The sequence below is a fragment of the Egretta garzetta genome, unplaced genomic scaffold (assembly GCF_000687185.1).
Source record: "Egretta garzetta isolate BGI_Z169 unplaced genomic scaffold, ASM68718v1 scaffold204, whole genome shotgun sequence".
Taxonomy (NCBI): Eukaryota; Metazoa; Chordata; class Aves; order Pelecaniformes; family Ardeidae; genus Egretta; species Egretta garzetta.
The window spans coordinates 1,695,298-1,714,633 of NW_009259424.1; the positions used below are offsets into that span (position 1 = coordinate 1,695,298).

General features: G+C 42.6%; 1 protein-coding gene across 1 annotated transcript in view; it reads left to right on the forward strand.

The window, feature by feature from the left end:
* The window catches only part of CTNNA3 (catenin alpha 3), a 505,586-nt gene extending 486,750 nt beyond the window's left edge, over nt 1-18,836 (forward strand). Inside the window, exons 17-18 of the mRNA XM_009636975.1 lie at nt 3,643-3,777; nt 18,552-18,836. Coding sequence (XP_009635270.1) covers nt 3,643-3,777; nt 18,552-18,836 — 420 coding nt within the window. The remainder of the gene's footprint in view (nt 1-3,642; nt 3,778-18,551) is intronic.
* Nucleotides 18,837-19,336: the final 500 nt, after the last annotated feature.

Here is a 19,336-nt window from a genome sequence, read left to right on the forward strand (position 1 = left end):
GGAATGCCTCTGTCTGCAGTGGTCTCTCGGTCGGGATCAATACATCAACACAATAAAATGTTAAATACTTTTAATTTCTGGAAGTACAGGGATCAATATGAATCATCTCTTTCTAAAGAACCAGGTAGGCTCCTGACTTAGAAGCTGATTCCAGGTACTTTAAAAAAGTTTTCCTGAAAGTAAAAACCAAAAAGCATCCTTCAAAATGATTGGCTGATAAATACAATCCAAGCAGATGTGCTGAAAAGATCTGATTACAGGATCGTCTTACCTAAAAGCTTACAATTAACAAATAGTTGCAATAATTTATACATTTATATTTATAGTAGTGGGTCTGCGTGTGATTATACCCAGTATTAATCACTGTGAAGACAGATTCACATTCTAGAGAAATGCTACTCACTGTGTTAGCAAAGGAATGAAATCGAAGTAAAGCAAGAACAATATTGTTCACAGTCAGAATTTCCTGCAGAATTGTTTGTCTTGATCATTTGTGCCACTGCTGTGCCAGTGGTTTTTCACTTGGAGTGTGAATGTTGCTGTCACTGTTTTCAATCACTGCGTAATTCATCAAATCACTCCGTAGTTTCTCTGGATGTTACTTCTCTTAGGTAAAGCACCACTGCATCCTTTGGGTGCAGGTCAGTTCTGATCCTGTTCTTATGGAATGCTCTTGCTAACACCCCGCTACCTTCAATACGTACGGGAAAGAACCTCTCATCATTTGCCAGGATCTCTCGCTAAGAATATGAGGCATTAACATGGTAACCAGCAATTGCCCCTGGGATGATCAAATGTATTTATTGTCCTTCTGTTGCAGCCTAGTGTTTGGTTGCTCTAGTAAGCAAGTGTTGCTTGCATCAGATGCTTTGGAGCAATATGTAGAGGATTCCTTATGGGATATCCTCCCTACAGAGTACAGTTCTTTCTAACATCTGTTTATGGTTGATTTGGATATGCTATAAGGCATAAGGCTTTCATTTTTTGGTAGTACTTTATCCTGCTCAAAGTAGTGTAGACTCCTATCTTTACTTCTGTAAATGCCTCTTCTTTGTAATGTGTTGGTCCCTGCCTTGATCATATCATCTTGTAAAGTTTTATGGGTAAGGCAGATAAACCATGAGCACACTTGGTCAGGCCGGAGGTTTATTTAGGCCAATAACTCTGTTGCTGACAAAAGTTAATAGTGACTATATACAGAACTTGGGCTTCATGATACTGACACAACATGGTCTCCCAAACCAACAGCAGCCATTCAAAGAATTTACTTAATCAAACATAGTTTTGATACACTTGATACATTAAATAGTCCTTGATTTTTTTTTTTATTAATTTGTCCAGTAATTTTTTTAACCCATGTAATCTTTTCGTAAAACCATTCTGCAACAAAGATTTCTGCAGCTTAACGACACAGCGTTAAGAACCATCTCCTCCTGTTTTGAACTCATGCTAGTTACTTTTAATGACCTCTTGGTTTTGTACTGGAGGAAAGAATACCTGTCTTCATGAAAATCTTTGTTGTCCTTTTCCTATTTAATTATGTGCTTTGTAATGGGCAAGAGAGGGGAAGGATGCACCGTCCCTACTCGGGGTAGTAAAGCTGTGGGTATACCACAGAGTTGTACAGTTGCATAATTACATTTCGGAAGTCTTTTCCTAATCATGCCTAGCATTTGCTTTTTTTTAATGCTACTGAGCACTGAACCCATGTTTTCATTGAACTATTTTAACCTCAGGGTCTTGTTCTTGAGTTGCAATTTCCTGCTCTTCAATGCATATTGTCTTAAGCTTTCCTAAAATGTTACACATTCCTTTCTAATGGTATATAAGGAAGATAGTAAATGCGACTGGCCTGCCAATACTGTTATATAAAAGAGTACTATATAATAAGGATAAAATATTCTTGTCTCCGAACTTCTGTAATTGGCATTGTCAGTATTTGAAATGGATGAGACACTCTCATTGGCATCCTATCTGCCCATCTCTTGAGTTTTTCCAGTGCAGGGGGGCAGGAAATCACAGTGTATTTAAGAAGAGGAAAAGAAAAAATTGAGGAGCAAGCATCTCATTCCAGGAAATGCACCCTGTCTTGATATGATTAGTTGTGATGCTTAAGGGGATTACAGTTGCATTTGACTGGAAGGACAGATTTTTATTAATTAAAATTAAATAAACAATGAGCATTCCAGTTTTCTCAACAGTCACTGAGGTACTGGTATTTAAATACTGATTTGTGCGGTTCGTAAAGCGATGTTGAGTAAGGAAGAAACAAAGACATATTTTAGTGTGGTTTTCTGTAATACACTGACACTTTGGAAACATCACATGCAAGAAAGAGAGGATGTCAAGAAACTCTTCTGTTTTTCTTCTGAACTATGCCAAAGTACACAAAATACTTAGCAGAACATGAGTTAAGGACTGACTTAATTCATATTAATTAATTTAAAATTGTATTTCTTCATTATTCCTTGTTATCTTTTCCTAAGTCTATAACATGAACTTGTTTGCTTAAGCAAACACTTCTGTTCTATTGCATAGTCACGAAGAGTGGAATCATCACACCCCCATTTCAAACAAGTATCAGGTTCCTTCAGCAAAGCCAGTAGTTTAGGTAAAGTATTTCATGAACTCAGTAGAACTGGTGCTTTTTCTGACTTCTAGCAGGTTGGGGATTTAAATCGCCACTTGCATTGGTCACAATTCTGTGAGACTAAAGGTTTAATAACTGTACGAAATCATAGATGGTTGTTGCCACTGCGGTTGGTGGGAACACATCTTTCTTTTTTTAATATACAAAGCTGAACACAATTCCCTATCAAAGGGAAGTGACCATACTTAGAGTGCAAGTACAGCACACAGGCTAAAATCACGGCTCTGAAGAACTGTGGGGATCTGTTTCTTACTTGTCTCGCTCACTCTGTAGAGCTATGGTAGCACGATAGTGACTCACCATTCACCTTCAGATCCCTTTATGCTGCGCCAGAGCAACAAAAAGCAACTTTAGAGCAAATGCATACCAGGCCTTAGGTGTCAAGCCTGGTCCTCACAGAGCAGCATTTCCCCTCCAAGTACTCCCAATTATTTTTGGAGTTCACAGAAGTGATGGTAGAAAGATGCGATTTTTATTAAAAATACTGTGTTGTTAAAAGTATTGAAATGGGAGAGTTTTCTGTAAGACATTGTTATTTTCCTGTTCCCACTGATACAGAAGATCTGCAGATCAAGTTTAGTAAACTCTGGATGGAACACAAAACCCCACAGATAGCATTATAAGATAAAGCATAACTTCATATAAAAGTTAACATCTGTGTTTAAATTTGCCCGTGCAAATATTAAATGTTAATGCAGGTATCTTCTTAAAAAGAAATCATAATCTCTTAGGAATTGAAGGGAAGGAATTTGTTTAGAAATACTGCTAAGGCAAGCCCAGCAGTGTGGGGAAGCTGAGGGTTACTCTGAGCTGCTCCAATTTCTTTGTTAAAAACCTTCACCAGAGGAATGAACTACGCAGCCTGACAGAGCTGCAGTGAAAGGCAGGGCCACACTCGTGTATAATTTGAACGCTCCTCAGCAAAGTATTAATCTGATGTCTGAGTCAAGTTGCTGAAATGCTTTCTTAATTGGTCTTTTCTTAATCTTCAGTGTCCAGACCAATCGTGCAAACAGGATTTGTTGGCTTACCTAGAACAGATCAAGCTGTACTCCCATCAGCTCAAAATCTGCAGTCAAGTTAAAGCAGAAATCCAGAACCTAGGTGGCGAGCTCATCATGTCTGCTGTAAGTAGAAGAATGGTATAAATTACTTCGTTAATCAAAATAAATCTTAAGAGTTGTGCTTTCCTGTGCCTGGGAGATGTTCCAGTGTAGTCCTGAATCTCGTTTTATTCCCCACTGTTTTTACACTTAATGCAGAGCAGCTCAGACAGTGAAGTGTAAGACTGGTGGCTCAAAAGGAACAGAAATCGCTTGCAGTTTTTGTTGTTTGTTTTTTTTTTTTTCTTTTAAATTCTCAAACCTGTTACTCTGGAGTAATTTGGTTTTAAGAACTGTGACCCATCTTAAGATGGTAGTTTATTTACTTACATATATGGAGTATGCATGTATGTGTGTCTATACACAAAAAGAAATCCCCAGAGATGGACTTCAGAAGGAAAAGATGAAGGACATTCTACATCCCTACGGAAGTGAAGGAAATTTAGAACAAGGTGACTTGATTCTTGAGTAGATTTCTTGGTTTTGCATTAATTTGTGTCATGAGCTCCATTACAGCTGAGTATCATTAGCCATGGAAAAGATACTGTTTGTGATTTTGTGGAACTTTAATGCACGTGTCCACAGCACAAAACTGATCACGGGCATTCATATAATGCCTTCACCTTCATGTATTCTTTGGTTATTACTGCTATTACCTGTACCGTATGGGATTATGATTTCAAGACGTAAAAACTGCTGAATGGTACGAAACCCAGGTAACAAAAGCTTCCCTCCCCACATTCTTACCATTTAAATACTTTCCTCATTACGATAACTTCACATTTCACATAGTCTTGAATTTATATCAGTAAAACTATTAGTACATTTTATACGGTTTATAAAATAATCAGAAATGAACACTATTGCTGATTGTGAGATTTGAAACCCATTTCAGTAGGATTTTTGTTGCCTATTCAAATGATAATTCAGAAGCCATATTTAAACCTCTGGAACTTACAGATGAGTAATTCTGAATTGAATGTAAACTTTCTGAAGCAAATACTTGTTTTCTCTTGGGTTGTAAATTAAACAGGTTTATCTTTATTATCCATTTCTTTTTACAAGCAGTTCCATGAGCGGCGTGGGTTAATAAAGCCAGGTTTCATTGTTTCATGCCCTTTGTGTACACATCCTCTGCTGTCAGAGCTGTCAGCTCCCCCGTGTTGCCTGTGACCTGCCTCCAGTGGTCCCACACCAGAAATCCCCGTAGCCCTCTGTGCTGAGGCCGTGTTTCTGTACTTTGTCCTCCCACTCACCTGCACGTAAACCATTTGCATCTCCTTTGAGCACTAGTCCTTTTTGCCCCAACTTCCGTGCTTCTAACATGCTTCCCCCATCAGGATAGACAGATAGCTAGACAGACAGACAGATAGAATGAGCCTCAAATTGGCTGTAAACCTCCCCCAAAGTCCGCTACAGCTGTGTAACAAGGAGCAGTGGTGCAGACGGTGCAGTCCATGCAGTCCACGCTTTGGAGCCAGCAAGAATTGGGCTGTCTCTGTCTTGTCTTGTCTGGGACCTCTCATTTGGGACTCTCTTTTTTCTCTGTACAGTCTCTGATTTTGTCATCTGGTAAAGATTTATTATTTGTCTTTTGGCATTCTTGTGTATCTGTGAAATCCGGAAATCTAAGATTAGCTAAGTAGTACGTTTAAAAGTTACTGAAGGACTGACAAATGAACAAATGCACGACATAAACAGATAAACCTTACTTGCTTACAAAAAAAAGGTAAAAGATACAGCTTCTTGCACATCACAATGTTTGTCTGATTTAATTGTCTACTATACTACTTTGGCGAATTTGGATTCACATGGATCCTTGACCTACAGAAACCTGCATTATGCCTGATAGACGCAATCTGTAATTTTCCTGGTCCTGCTTCCATTACTGAGCGCGCGTGATTGGTGGTCTCACTGCAGGACATTTCGGAAGCCCAGTTTGGTTCTTGCTCTTTTTTGCTCCTGCTGTAATGATATTCACATTGGGTTTTTTATCATTTTATTGTATCATCACCCATATGCTAACAGTGGGAAGTACATAATAGTGGTGCAAAAATTTAGATTCTAAAAGTGAAAAGCCAAACTTAACTTCATTCATACTCCCAGAGGGATAACGACTATAGCTCTTAATCCTGTTTCAGGGAAGGAGGATGAAGACATACATTGCGTGTATCCAGAAGTTCCCATTCAGGAAGGCAATTACTTGTTCTAATAAATGCTTACCTCAGTCCCAGTTCAATAAACTCACTTAACACAGGTGCTTAGCTTGGAGGCCATGGAAGCTAAGAACATGCTTAGAGCCCTGGACACTTTTGGAAGTGTTTTGTGGAGTCAAAGTGAGATGCTGTAAATTCTGGTGGTTACTGTGTTAAAGCAATCTTAGAAAATGCTCCAACAGTGACTGTATTTTTTTTTTAATATGGTAGATACGGTTAGGCCTATAAAAGAGAAGAAGATTTTATAAATTTTTTTTTAAAAGGGTCTCACTGGTCTAAATGTCCTGTTTTTGGGAAGGGGAGGGCATTCATGATTGACTGTGCTCAAATGTCGCTTTTCAATTAAAATTGTGGTTATGTGAAAATGCAACCAAACCAAACCGTGATGGCTTCCCTATAGGGCTTGTCCTAATCTATATGTAAATGAACTATTTGTGTTTGACCTGCTTCAGTTTTAGGAGAATATGGGAATTAAAAATATGTTGTATGGAGAAAATGATAAGCAGAGAGGGAGAAAAGTTCACTACTGATACAAAATGGCTGATTATCAAATTACTTTTTTTAAAAGCTGGAGAAAATTCTGGCTTTGAAAGTCCATGTAGGGTCTTCAGAATTTGATCATGTAGGTTGGCTGGCCTTGGAAAAAGTGACAAAACAAAATTCTGCTTAAGAAAGCGCAGAGGTTCTCTCTTCCCCCACCCCCCCCCAAGCCCCACACACCCTCAGACATTCGCGCACACACACAGAATATCTGGGAGCACAGCAAGGAAAAAAACTACAGAAAATACATAAATACATGGACAGAACATCTGTGCCCTCGTGATCTGTCAGGTATCTGCTCAGGCAGCTGAATTTCACTTTTCTAGCCAAAAGTGGGTTTTGGTTGGTTTGGGGTTTTTTGGTGGTTTTTTTTTTAATGGTCTATGCAACACTACTAAACCTTCAGATTTTGCTCACATAAAATCGGTAGCAAAGTTATTTTTTCAAGGAGTCAGAACTGTAGCTGGAATAGGATTCTGTTCTCCCCAGCCCTGATATTCTTGTATTTATCTGTTTATGCCAATGAAGAATGAGAATCGGACATCAGGCAGGATTAAGAAAAAAAAGAGGGCATGCCCTTACAGATAGTGACCTTTTCATTATGTAATAAGAAAATAACTGTGAGTCTTAAAATACCTGAAACTGTATCCTTCCTCTGGATAGCGAAGATCTCCTACAGGAGAAAGCGTATTAGAAAGGGCATTAGGAGATACACATACTTACAGGTTGCTCCATTTTTTGCTTTCACTGTTTCCCCTGCAATTTCTTTGTCCTGCGCCCATGTGCATGTATGCTTGAGACTGAACTCCCTGATTTATGGTCATCCCTCAGCTGCCTTTTGTCGGCTCCTGGCAGTTCCCTTGCCTCCTGTCCACCTCACGTGCAAACAGAAGAGCTGAGGAGGAAAGCTCCTCTCCTGTGAGAAATGACAGATTTCCACATTCAGATAGTTAATATCAACTTCGATGCTGGCGAGTCAACTTTGCTGTACAAAGTGAGAATGGGCAAGCAAAAGCACACAAATCCACACAGAAAAGCAGTGTTGTACGATGGAGGATGGCACTTACATCCACCCACAAGGATCTCGGATTTAAATCGGCCTCAAGGAATTTTTAAGTTTTTTTCTCATAAAAATAGCTGTTCATGAAAAAAAAATCCTCTAATGAAGCCTAAAGACCAAATCAGAGGAAAGAATAGAGGGATGAAGAGTGGAGGATGTAGTCTTAGTCTAGTACATATTTGTAGATCTGTAAGAAAGAGAACTGTTGGCTTGAAATAGAGCAAAGTCACACCATCTGTCTTACCAGCAGCCTCTTCTGGATGAAGCTATGGAGGAGAAAGTAAAGTAGACATAAAATGGCATTACAGATTAACCTTTTGTACTACTATATAACAGTGGTCAGAAACGCCACCAGTACAAGGGCAGGAAAATGGATTCTCATCCACAGAAGCGCTGTACCTGAGGAGGTACTGGTGACTGCCAGCATAGTTCAGTTCAGGACTTATTCCCATGACAACAAAGAGGATTATGCATATGAAAAAGTATGATGTTGTCCTCAAACACAGCTCATCGCCATTCATTCTCTATATCACAGTATATCGTTGTCTTTCTTCAGGTGTTTTTCATCTGCATCCCCTGTGGCCTTGTCCTTGTCTTCCCTGTAACACTGCTCTGACAACCTCCCTTACTTAAAATTCATACCCCTGCCACATCCTTACTGTAGGGTAAGTAGGCCGGTTTGCCAGGGGCAGCTGGAGTGCTTCGGGGGTGCCCAGCTCGTGGTCCTCCTAACCGCACTCCTCAATTAGTGGCTTTCTGACTTGAGGCCATATGATCTTGAGGTCTCCTGCCGCAGTTCTGTGCTGCCTGCCTTTCTCACTGCTCTTCCCCAAGCTCCAGCACCTTCACTCTCGCCGTTGGCAGAATAACGCTCAGAGCCCCAGTTATCGTGGTTATAAAGGGCCATGGACAGAAAAACCAAGGAAGAGCTGTGTGAATCATTAGCTTCTAATTCGTCACTCACCGTGGTTTTGATTTTTTTTCATTCATTAAAAATTCATTGACAGTATTCAGTCTTCCTTGCTGCCATAAAATACTTAAGTTTTTAAGTAACACAGTTAGCATTGCCAGTTTGTAAGCTGCACAAGCAAAACCAGTGAGGATTCAGGAAGGCTTTGCTAGGTGTGATTAAACAGGAAACGGGCAATGCCTTCTATTAATTAGAACTAATTTATGCCTCTTCAGGCACAAAATAATGGGGTAACATTTGCAGTCTGCGGATCGACAGTAATTGCATTCATTTATGTAGATAATCTGGTAATTCATTTACAAGTACCGCACAACGATAGGCTTGCACGCTGACAGCTTGCTTTTTTTTCCCAGCAGTGGCTTTAAATAAAGAGAATTATAGCACAGGGCAGAAAATTAACGTATCTTGTATGTGAACACTGCACGCTCTGACTTGTGCCAGGCAATTCTGTTTTGTGCTATTTATAGTCATTATCTTCTTGTATTTCATGTTATATTGTATTTGGCAAGGGAGACAAAGCTTTTTAGCCTTAAAGAGGAAAAAGAAATCTGGAAGAGAGGGTTCTGAGTTACGGTATCACAGAATTTGATAAATGGCACAGAAAAGATCTCTCGGGTTAGCCAGTCTTACCTGTGCACTGAAAGCTGCTTCACTCTGTTTTTCCTGCAAATGTCTCATTTGATTTATCTGTCTTTGACTCTTCCTGTCGGTATTGCGAGAACCAGACTTACTTAAACAGCGACATAATTCCACTTTTGAGCCAGGTGTAGGTGCTTTAATACTGCTAGCTTCATCCTTCAAGGCTGGATCTGAATGCCTACTTCACTTACTGAGCTACAGCTGAGTTCCCGTGCCAGTTAAATCAAAAGAAGTTGCCTGCACGATATCGCTATGAACATGTTTCAGCTTTGAAGGCGATACCACAGGTAGAAGAAACCACGGCGTCAAAGCTGGAAGCTAGCAGGTAGGAAAGGGCAGGGTATCCGTGGCTGCCACCAGGCCGCTGGCTGACGCAGTCCCAATCCTTGGCTAACCATACCCCAGGAAAATCATGTCTCGGCCAACAGCGAGGACTGTGGCGGCTGGCAAGCTGCTCCGCGCCTTCGATGCAGTTGGAGGTTTTCAGTTGCTGCTAGAGAGGAGCCAGGCAGCAAGAGCTGGCATTTTGCTGAACCCTTTAAGAGCTGCTCCTCTGGCAGGGGAGGGGATGGGGGGGGCACTGCATTTCAGTTCCTCCCAGGGTTTCTGTTTGGGTTTGCTTTTTCCTCCTCAAGGAAGTCAAGATGGGCAGAATGGCTCCCTAGCTGCAGCTCCTGTGGGACCCAAGGCTGGGAACAGAGGGCTAAGCAGCAAGCTGGCAATCACGCTATTGTAACAGCCCATTTGATGTACTATAGGTAGACAGTTTGTCCCACTGACTTCAATATCGCTGTCCTGCTTCAACTGCTCTGTGACCTTCAGTGAAAAAATTCCTCCTTTGTGCCTTGCTGAAAGCCCACAGCTGCTGCCGTGCCAAAGCTGGGCCCTGCGGAGGCACAGCCGCTGCTCCTCGCCCAGCCACTCCGCTTTGCCTTGCTGCTGCTGCTCCGTGTCGTTGGGAGCCTGGAGTTCAGTGTTGGAGCTAATGCTGGAAGGACACTCAGGGGGCTTCACACTATGCGTGAAATGACTTCTTAGATCACTGTTCGATTCTGAAAATAACAAAAAGCGAATTTGCTAAAAGTTGATGTTAACCCCTAAGAGTTGATGTATTTTTATTTTTATTTTTTTTACTGAGAGTTGACAGAAATGTTTCACTGTGTGTTTTTTTTTTTTTAATGCAGTAACACTACATCTTTCACTGCTTTTGCCTAATGTATGCTGGTAGGCGCGTGTACAGAAAACTGGCCTTTGGAAGCAAAGCAAGGGATATGTTTTTTCCTGTTAATTACTTAAAGACAGCTCAGTTGCTATTGCTTTCTAAACTGCATCTACCGAGAAAAACTAATTTAAAGCAGCAAGAAGTATTACTGGTAATGTGCACTATAAGACAATTAACTTTTCCTAATAATAATTGCTTTGCTAATTAGCAAAATCAGGGTGTATTTTATAGTTCTTAGCCTCAGTGCACGTAAAAGATGATTGCAACAAGCACTCCATTTCTTCACAAACCAAAACCAACTGATGGAAACAGCAGTGAAAGGATTTATATTAAACCATTATTCTCTTTTTCTCAAGGACCTGTTTTTTTAAAACCTTCTGCAAGTGAGAGCAGCAGTACTTGGGGGGACTGAGCTAACCGCCTGCCTAAGCATATGTTCCATTATGGTGTTTCAGGGAAACAGTTTGACAGTACTTACGTAAGTTGTTTATCATTTAACTTGGACACAGGGCCTGGTCTAATTATAGGACTCAATTTCAGTTCTTTGAATCTTACACAGCCTGAAGCAGATGCTGTAATGGTTAGTTATTTAGTTCATTAGATTCAATTTCCCCACCTGAAAAGTGGGTAAAATGCAGAACAAACCCCGAATACCCTGGAGGTGTATAATGGCATTACTAGATAGACAGCCACAGATAACCAATGGAACAGCCACAGTTTTAGGAAGACTTGGCTCATTGAAAATAAACACCCCCAGGTTACCCCCCCAAACAGTGAGGCAGATTTCCTGAGGCCAGTTCCACAAATGGGGATGAAACCTCTCCGACATCCCAACAGGAGAGCATGTCAAAGCAGAGGTGGGCAAAAGGCAGAGGGAACAGTTCCCAGTAACAGGAAAAAAGAATCGCAATGGCAGGTCTCCCTTTGGCTTCCTTTGTACGTAACCTGCACTGGACCTGCATCCACGATAGGGTTTAGGTATCATCCGGCAGTTACATGAAGAAACGTGGTTGTTAACAAAGTGCTTCCAACGCTTGAACTTCTTCCTGTGCATTCTTGACTGCCCATCTTCTAGTGTTGCTGTTACACCATTTGCATACGTAAACATCCCCAGCTCAGACACCAAGGCCGGTAAAGAGCGTTACAGTCCTGGCCCAGGCCAAGGAAAACCAATGTCTTCAACAGTCAGGAGGTCACTCTTCATACTTTACCCATTTGGATTGTTCTGCTACTTTTAATCTTAAGCAATTAAATAACTTTATTTTATATAGCAACCTATATAAAGAACCATAAAATAATTCACAACAGCAAATCGTTACACATAGTAAAAAAGTGGGAAGAAAATGAAAAGCACAACATAATAAGTACTACTCACCTTCAACGCAGCTTTACCCGGAAGCTCACCACTCTTCACAGAAATGCAGCATTCGTGTTATTTTTCAGAAGTAGTTGTCAAAGAACTAAAAAATCAGTCGTAGTCTCTCAGTATAGTGTAACAAAAGTTGTTTCTTGGAATGCATTTAAGCCTAGTGGTTCAATTAAGATAAAGTTTTAATAACCTTGTTTCCAAACGAATTTTAAGTTCAGACTTCAGACATTGACTAAGGAACTGTGTATCTGATACCCAATTCTTAGTTTTCACCTGTATGAAAAACAAAAGTCTGGTTGGACTGTAAATAGGACTTGGGAAATCGCAAACAGGCGATTGATAAATCTGTGCTCAAACAGTAAAACTTCAGTTCCCTGCAAAACAGATGAGTGCTCACAGCAGACCAAGCCAGAGTACCCCAGCTGGGCTGGCAGACTCGCACGCTGCGTATCAAGAACTGTTTTGTGAGCGGTGTTTGGCGCGGTCTCTTACAGCTTTATTCCAGCAGGCACCTGTCTGCCGCGTCTTTGTGTCAGAGACGGCGTCCGCAGATCTACACAGACTGTGAGCATTGAGGCTGACTGACTTACACGCTTTGAGAATGAGGAATTTCTGAACTTAACTGCTACAGAAACAACTTCTGACGCACGACAAGGCAAGCATTTCGTAGTACACGGAACAGAAAATACTTTGTCAGAGGAAGAGTTTCTTTAAATTCTAAGTCATGATTATCATTCTGAATGATAACTGACCATACCAGTTACTGTAGCGTTAAACTACTTCTAGTAATGGATTGCTGCTACTGCCAAGACATGAAATTATTTTACAAATATGTGAAAAAAACAATGCACGTAAACAAGTTGAAAATAAAGTTGCAAAATCCAGTTTTTTTCTGAACTCCCTTTTCTTGAGTTTTGTTACTCAATGGAGAGTTTGCTTACTTGCACCCAGGACTCATGCAAGTGCCGGAGAGGACAGTGTGTTGATCTTGGCATGGGTGCTATCAGCCTGATTTTTGTCGGTGGCAGGATTTGGGTTGATCGGGTTTTCTTAAATTACTACCTTCAGGTCTGTATCTTCTGTGTTCCGCCACAATACGAAGTTACAGCGCTTACAGGACCGTTCTGTAGTCCTTTGGCAATGGAAACAAAGCACTAAAGCTCACAGGACAGCTGACATTTAAATGAGGAAAGCTATGGCAAGGGATGCTCCTCCTACGGCCTTTAATTAGTCTGGACTGACAGAGACCTGTCCCATGCGGGGGCTGGAATGTTCTGTCTCCATGGGGAATGTGCTGTTAGGGGCGCTTCTGGTTTGGGGTTGGTAGTGAATCTTTATATATCACTTGCTACCCATTGAAGAGTTTGCAGCTACAGTTCTCTAAATTAAATGATCTTAAGTGCTCAATGAATATTTTACCAATCTTTCATTTCATCAGTTTTCCTAGATACATTATGAGACCTTGAAGAATCTGCTGAATATCTGAGATAAAAGCATCCAAGTGAAGACAGGCCTTGAGTACGTTAGATTTATAGAAGAACAACAGATTTACACCAAACTCTATAATGTTACTGGCATTGAAGTACAAAAGCAGCTGCTCTCTAGAGATAAAAAAAAGAGAAAATGCACGGCCTGATTCTTACCATCTGTAGTACCTGTCTCAGAACATCTAAAAGCTTCTCCAAAATTTTGAATGCAGTTAAAGACCTTTTCTTTTTTCTCTCCCCCCCTCCCCCATCCACATTTCCCATGCAGAAGTCAGAGCAGTGAGATGCACACAGAAAACTGAGGGGGGACGTGGACACTGAGGCACTGCAAATACCATGGATGGCCTAAAGGCTCCCTATATGGCATCGCCTATGCAGAGACATCAAGAGCAAAGTAGAAGCAATGGCGATTGCTGCCTGTCCTGACATACACCTCTTACACCACCCCACACCCCCCCCAACCCGCCACGGTAACTGCAGCAAACCCCCCAATTCAAACAGCCTTACTGGTGCATAGGATGCTGTTCAGCGGGGAGGCACACAGCAGTTCTTTTTTTATATTTTTGTTTCAGATACCTGGTTCTGCAAGCCTGTTTGTATCTCAGGGCATCCTTTGCTGAGCTTAAATAATCAGGCAGACCTTCAGTTCCTCTGGCATGGCCGGAGGGGTGGTGGAATTCAGGTGCTGCGGTTTGGCACAGCTGCACCAAGTGGGTTTGTAATTCAGTCTTCGGATTTTTAGCATTTAAAATGCCGGAGCTGGTAGGTGTCTGCTCCCCAGAGCTCATGTCAGACTATGAGGCTAATGTGTGACGTTATTTTTGGTTTTGTTTTTTTGTTTGTTTGTTTGGGTGGGTGGGGTTTTTTGTAATTTTGTTGGGTTTTTTTTTGCAACCTTATCAAAATTAGAGACCCATGGAGTTTATTTCATTATTTGTTTATAGTAAGTGTATATGAAGATTATAGTTAAAGAAATAAAATCATGGTTTCCTTGATCACAGTGGTGAGTGAAGGAGCTGTGGACTGTCCCACGGCCCCAGCCGTTTTGTGAAAGGAGCTACAGATACCAGCCTGAGGGGGATCTGACCGTCCAGTTTCTGCAGGAGAGGAAGGGCAAGTAAGGTGTAACCATCTCCTGGAAGGATTTCCTGCCATTATCTGTATTTCACAGTATAAACTGGAGTCACAATAAAAACTGGCTGAAGTTTTGGGACACCCTTCTATCCTGCCTGGATGCTGCTACCAATTTCTTCAAGAAGCGTTTTCCCCTGCCATACAAACAGATTTAGTTTCTCCCCGCTGACCCCCAGCCCAGCCTGACAGCCTCCTGGCACAGCTCTCACTCCAGGCAGCTTTAAAAAAGCAGAAGGATTGCAGGCACTGAAGTCACTGAGGAACTTCAGGAAAAAAACCCTGCCCCTTAGGCCCATACACCTTCTGCCATAGCAACAAACCCATCTTTTTTAGTCCCCTCTGGCGCACAGCAGCTTCATAGCGGCGTTACTACACAGCCAGCGCTGGAAAAGTGAGTGCGGGTGCTGCCACCGGGACTGACCATTGGGGGGGCAAAAAGATTCAAAGCTCTTAAGAAGCCGTCAGGCTCAGGGCCTTTGTCAGCTGTTCTAGGAAACAACTGATAATTGAAATTGTGTGTGTGTATAATTCTCTAATTAGCATGAAAGCAAGAAATTCTTATGCAACTTTGTCTCCCTCCTTCTCATTCCTTCTAACCAACTAATTTAATCGTCACAGTGAATATTCAGCAGCTTACAGTTCAGCCAGGATGTCCGTTCGGCAGCACGCTCATGGTACACCACTGTCAGCCTCCCTAGGCAAAGGGGTGTGCTGGGGCCTGGCGGCGTCTTGGGAGTGTCATGGCAGGACCTCTGAGCAGAACACCTCACCGGCAGCCTGGAAGGTTGTAAAATGCTTGGATTAAAAGCAGCATTTGAAATACGCTCTAGGCTTGAAGGTCACCACGTGCTTTGAACTTCACTTCAGCTCGTATCACAACAGCGATGTTGTACTGCTTAACCCGGCAGTGCGGCCGGGCAGCCGCTGCCCTGCAGTTAGCGGCCCCACGCCTACCTGCCGTCCTGCGTTACAGCGCTGCCGTGCAAGGATTACAAGGCTATCACAAACTGGAAATCCTCTCTAAAAAAGCTCACATGCTGCAGCAAGGAATGAGCTTCAGAGGCCATCTGGTAAATTCACACCTTCTCTTGAGGCACAGAGAGAATTTCAGTTTGCCGTCACGCATATGTGCGCGTTCAATAGTCCTCTAAGGAGTTTAACTTTCGGGGGCAGGGAGGGGGAAATTGGTAAGGGGTTTTCTTTTTTTTTGGGCACTTCCAGAGGGAAGCAGTAAACATGGTATTGACAAGGGGCAATGGGCACAAACTGAAACATAAGAGGAACATATTCGAGGAAAAACTTCTTTACTTTGAGGGTGACAGAGCACTGGAACAGGCTGCCCAGGGGGTTGTGGAGTCTCCTTCTCTGGAGATATTCAAAGCCCGCCCGGACAATGTCCTGTGTAACATGCTCTAGGTGAGCCTGCTTTAGCAGGGGGTTGGACTAGATGATCTCCCGAGGGCCCTTCCAACCCTTGCCGTTCTGTGGTTCTGTTTAACTGGAGGGTTCTTCTGCCAGTTCAGAGGAGTTGCCAAAAAAATGCAACTAACCCCAGTCCCTTGGATGCATTTCTGTTACTGCCTTACTTGCCCTGGGGTGTATGTGTATGGAGTGTTACACACGAATACAGACACCAATGCACTCCGCTCGGCCGATCAATTCATTTGATGTGGCAAGGGGGAGAAGACCTCGACCCTTTCCTCAAAATGCCGTTTGCAAATCCGCATGTTGCAGAAGGCTACGTGGTTAGGCTGGCTGACAAAGCTGAAGGTCATCCTCGCACTAAAACCGATGGCCCTTTCAGAGAACAGACCTCATCGCTTGTACAAGCGCTTCAACAAAGAGGATATTCAGAAGTTGAAATGTATCGGCTCTCCAGTTAGCGAGTGATGCTGCTATTTTTACAGCCGAACCACAGTGGGCTTCCTTAGCGTTGGCGTGTGTACAACTGACAGCGATTCCTGACCAAGGTGCTTTGCGTGTGGAAGCGTGCGTGCACAGACACGTATTTGCACGCGCATACACACATGCATACGCTCTAGAAAGTAGACCTCCTGGCATTTGAAGTCTTTGGTTGGTCCTAAAACCAGTACTTTTCTCATCTTGGCACATGGATATAAATTTGATTTTTAACATGTCTCGTCCCTGTTTTGGGGCTGTCATAAAAATTACAGATAGTATTTATTTATTTAAATAATATGTATAATAAGTATTTCTAAATAAATTAACTCTATGTATTAACTACTAAATAATATTAAATAATAAGTATGTAAACCAGGACTTTCTTAAAGGTATTCAGACTGGAGATTCCTTTCCAAATTGAAATTGTCAGCCTCATAATTAAATAGGAGTGCGATGTCTTCTTAGAAGATGAAAAGCTACTCACTTAGGTCACCGAGATGATTTACGCCCTGTATTTGTCCCTAGCAGCTCTTTGGTGCACTGTGACAACAGCCAAGGTACCTTAAGGTGAAGGGGGAGGACAGCCTTTATTTCAAGCAAATAAATCCAAAAGAAATTTAATGGCACAAAAAGCACTGTGCTCAAAATGAAATATGGCGTCATTCAGCTGTTAGCCGACCCTGTCAAAAAAAAGTTTTCCATATGACCAAAAATAAAACCGTGAACATTTCACCTAAAATGGTGTCATTTTTTCCTGTTTGAGTGCACTGGATGTGTGGCGATACCTTCTGAAGTGCCCAGCGTGGCGTACAATGCCTAACATTAGACACAGCTGCAGCAAACACACACACAGCAATTCCCTGCTCTTGGATTTTAAGACCACAAGATGTGGAAGGACGGATGGATGCGTGCTCTCTCTTTCTTCCTCCCCTACCTTGCCTTCTCTGTGTTGTCCCTGTTACTTCTGAAAGGATGAGCCTGAGCCTTACCAGTCTGTGTTTTGAGAACGTGAGCAATGGGGGAAAGACTTTTTCTCATTTCCAAGGGTGGAAGTAATGCTGATGGCCAGTTACAGGCATCAGCACTTTTGCCAGTGTTGGCCTTTTGTCAAATACTTGTGCTGGTTTTGGTTTAGTCAAGCCACAGCCCCCGAGATAGATAGGCTCTCCCCATCAGCAGCAGTAACCCTGTCCTGCAGACAGCCTGCTTGAAATCTCTTTCTGGAGCATGTTGGACCAGAGTTGTGCCTAGAACATGAGATTACGAGTCACTGGAGGGGTTAACACAGAATAAAACGCCTCAGTTCAGCACACACCCCAGGATCGTATCTGCCGTTTGCGCAGCACAACTGTGCAGCACCGGTGTCGGTCAGCCCGTGGCCCGGCTCCCAGAGGCGCTGGGGCCCAGGAGGTGGCCAAGGCAGTGACGTGTCCCCAGCACGCTCTGCCCCCAGCCCACGGGCACCGTGCAGCCTGCAGGCCTCCAGCGCGTGGAGGGAGCAGTGGCGTCAGTGAGTTTGCTCGCTTTACACTATGGAGCCGTACGGGAGAGCCCGCTCCCTTGTTAAAAAGCTGTCAATTTTGTTGGAGATAGTGGATTTTCAGTTGGAATTAAATGTACTGTTTTCTATCTCCATGAGTACTGATGGAAAATGGCTTTGCTTTACACCTGTATGCCTATGTAGGATGCTGTTCAAGATGGTAGCGGGTGATAGGGATAAGTTTGTAAAGCATTCTGCCTCTTTGGTTGGCACTTCTTGAACAGTTTGAGAGGCCACACAGTCACTGCAGTTTCTGTATGCTATCCTGCTTAATTACCCTTAAAAGTCTTGGCCGCTGAGATCCCAGCATTGCTCAGGAGCACCTGTGGGAGCCTGGGATGTGACAGGAGCAGCTGGAGACTTTGCCTGGTGCGGATACAAAGCAAGTAATGGGTCACATTTTCATAGCTCTTCTTTGAGGTGGTTTCGGTACCTGCCAGTAGTAACTGCAGTGAGACCCTGCAGACAAGCACCGTGAATTCACGTTTAAAAAAAAAAACAACCAAACATTATCGACATAAGCATTTATATTCCACCAGCACAAATTTCTGTATATCACTTCTGAGTCTGAGCAGTGGAACATGATCAAACACACCAAGGGAAAACAAAGGAATTAGGGTTTGGTTAAGTCTTGCTTTTTAACCATTGTTTATTCATCAGCACATTGTGATTAAAAGCAGACCGGCTTCCTAGGCTAATGTTTCTGTTTCTTATTACAGTTGGATAGCGTCACTTCGCTAATTCAGGCTGCCAAGAATTTAATGAATGCTGTGGTGCAGACAGTGAAGATGTCCTATATTGCATCCACAAAGATTATCAAGATCCAGAGTCCTACTGGCCCACGACATCCTGTTGTGATGTGGAGAATGAAGGCTCCAGAGAAGAAGCCCCTAATTAAAAGAGAGAAGCCAGAAGAAATCTATGCGGCTGTCAGAAAAGGTTCTGCAAAGAAGAGAATCCATCCTGTTCAAGTCATGAGTGAATTCAGAGGCAGAGTAGTCTAATATTCTGCCACTTTTTGTGTTCCTGTTGTGAATTTCTCATGATTTTTCATCCTTCCCCTCACTTACTTAATAATAATATACGTTAACGTTTTGCTTTTCTCTAAATCTGTAAGATAACACTTACTTAAATTATTTGAAAATGCTGTTGGATTGATTAGGAGCACACAGTCAAAAAAAATACCCATTCTCTTGCAGTGACAAACTATCATGTCTTTACACTGGCATGCTTTCAGCAGAGCACATCGAGTGATGCGTCACGGGACCGCGCGGTAGCGGGAAGGGAGGGTGCAGCGTGCCCACCTGCCCAGCGTCGCACTGCGCTCACTGGGCTTAGGCGTTCCGTCACCAGGGGTGAATGTGGCCAATGCTAAACTGCATGCATTTTATTACATACAGCTTTTTAAACACTGGGGCTGATCCTTTATCATCAGCATCGTTACACCATGATCCAGTCAGCTGGACTGCTTGATTCTAGCGAGAGTCTGGGCCCTCAACTTGTA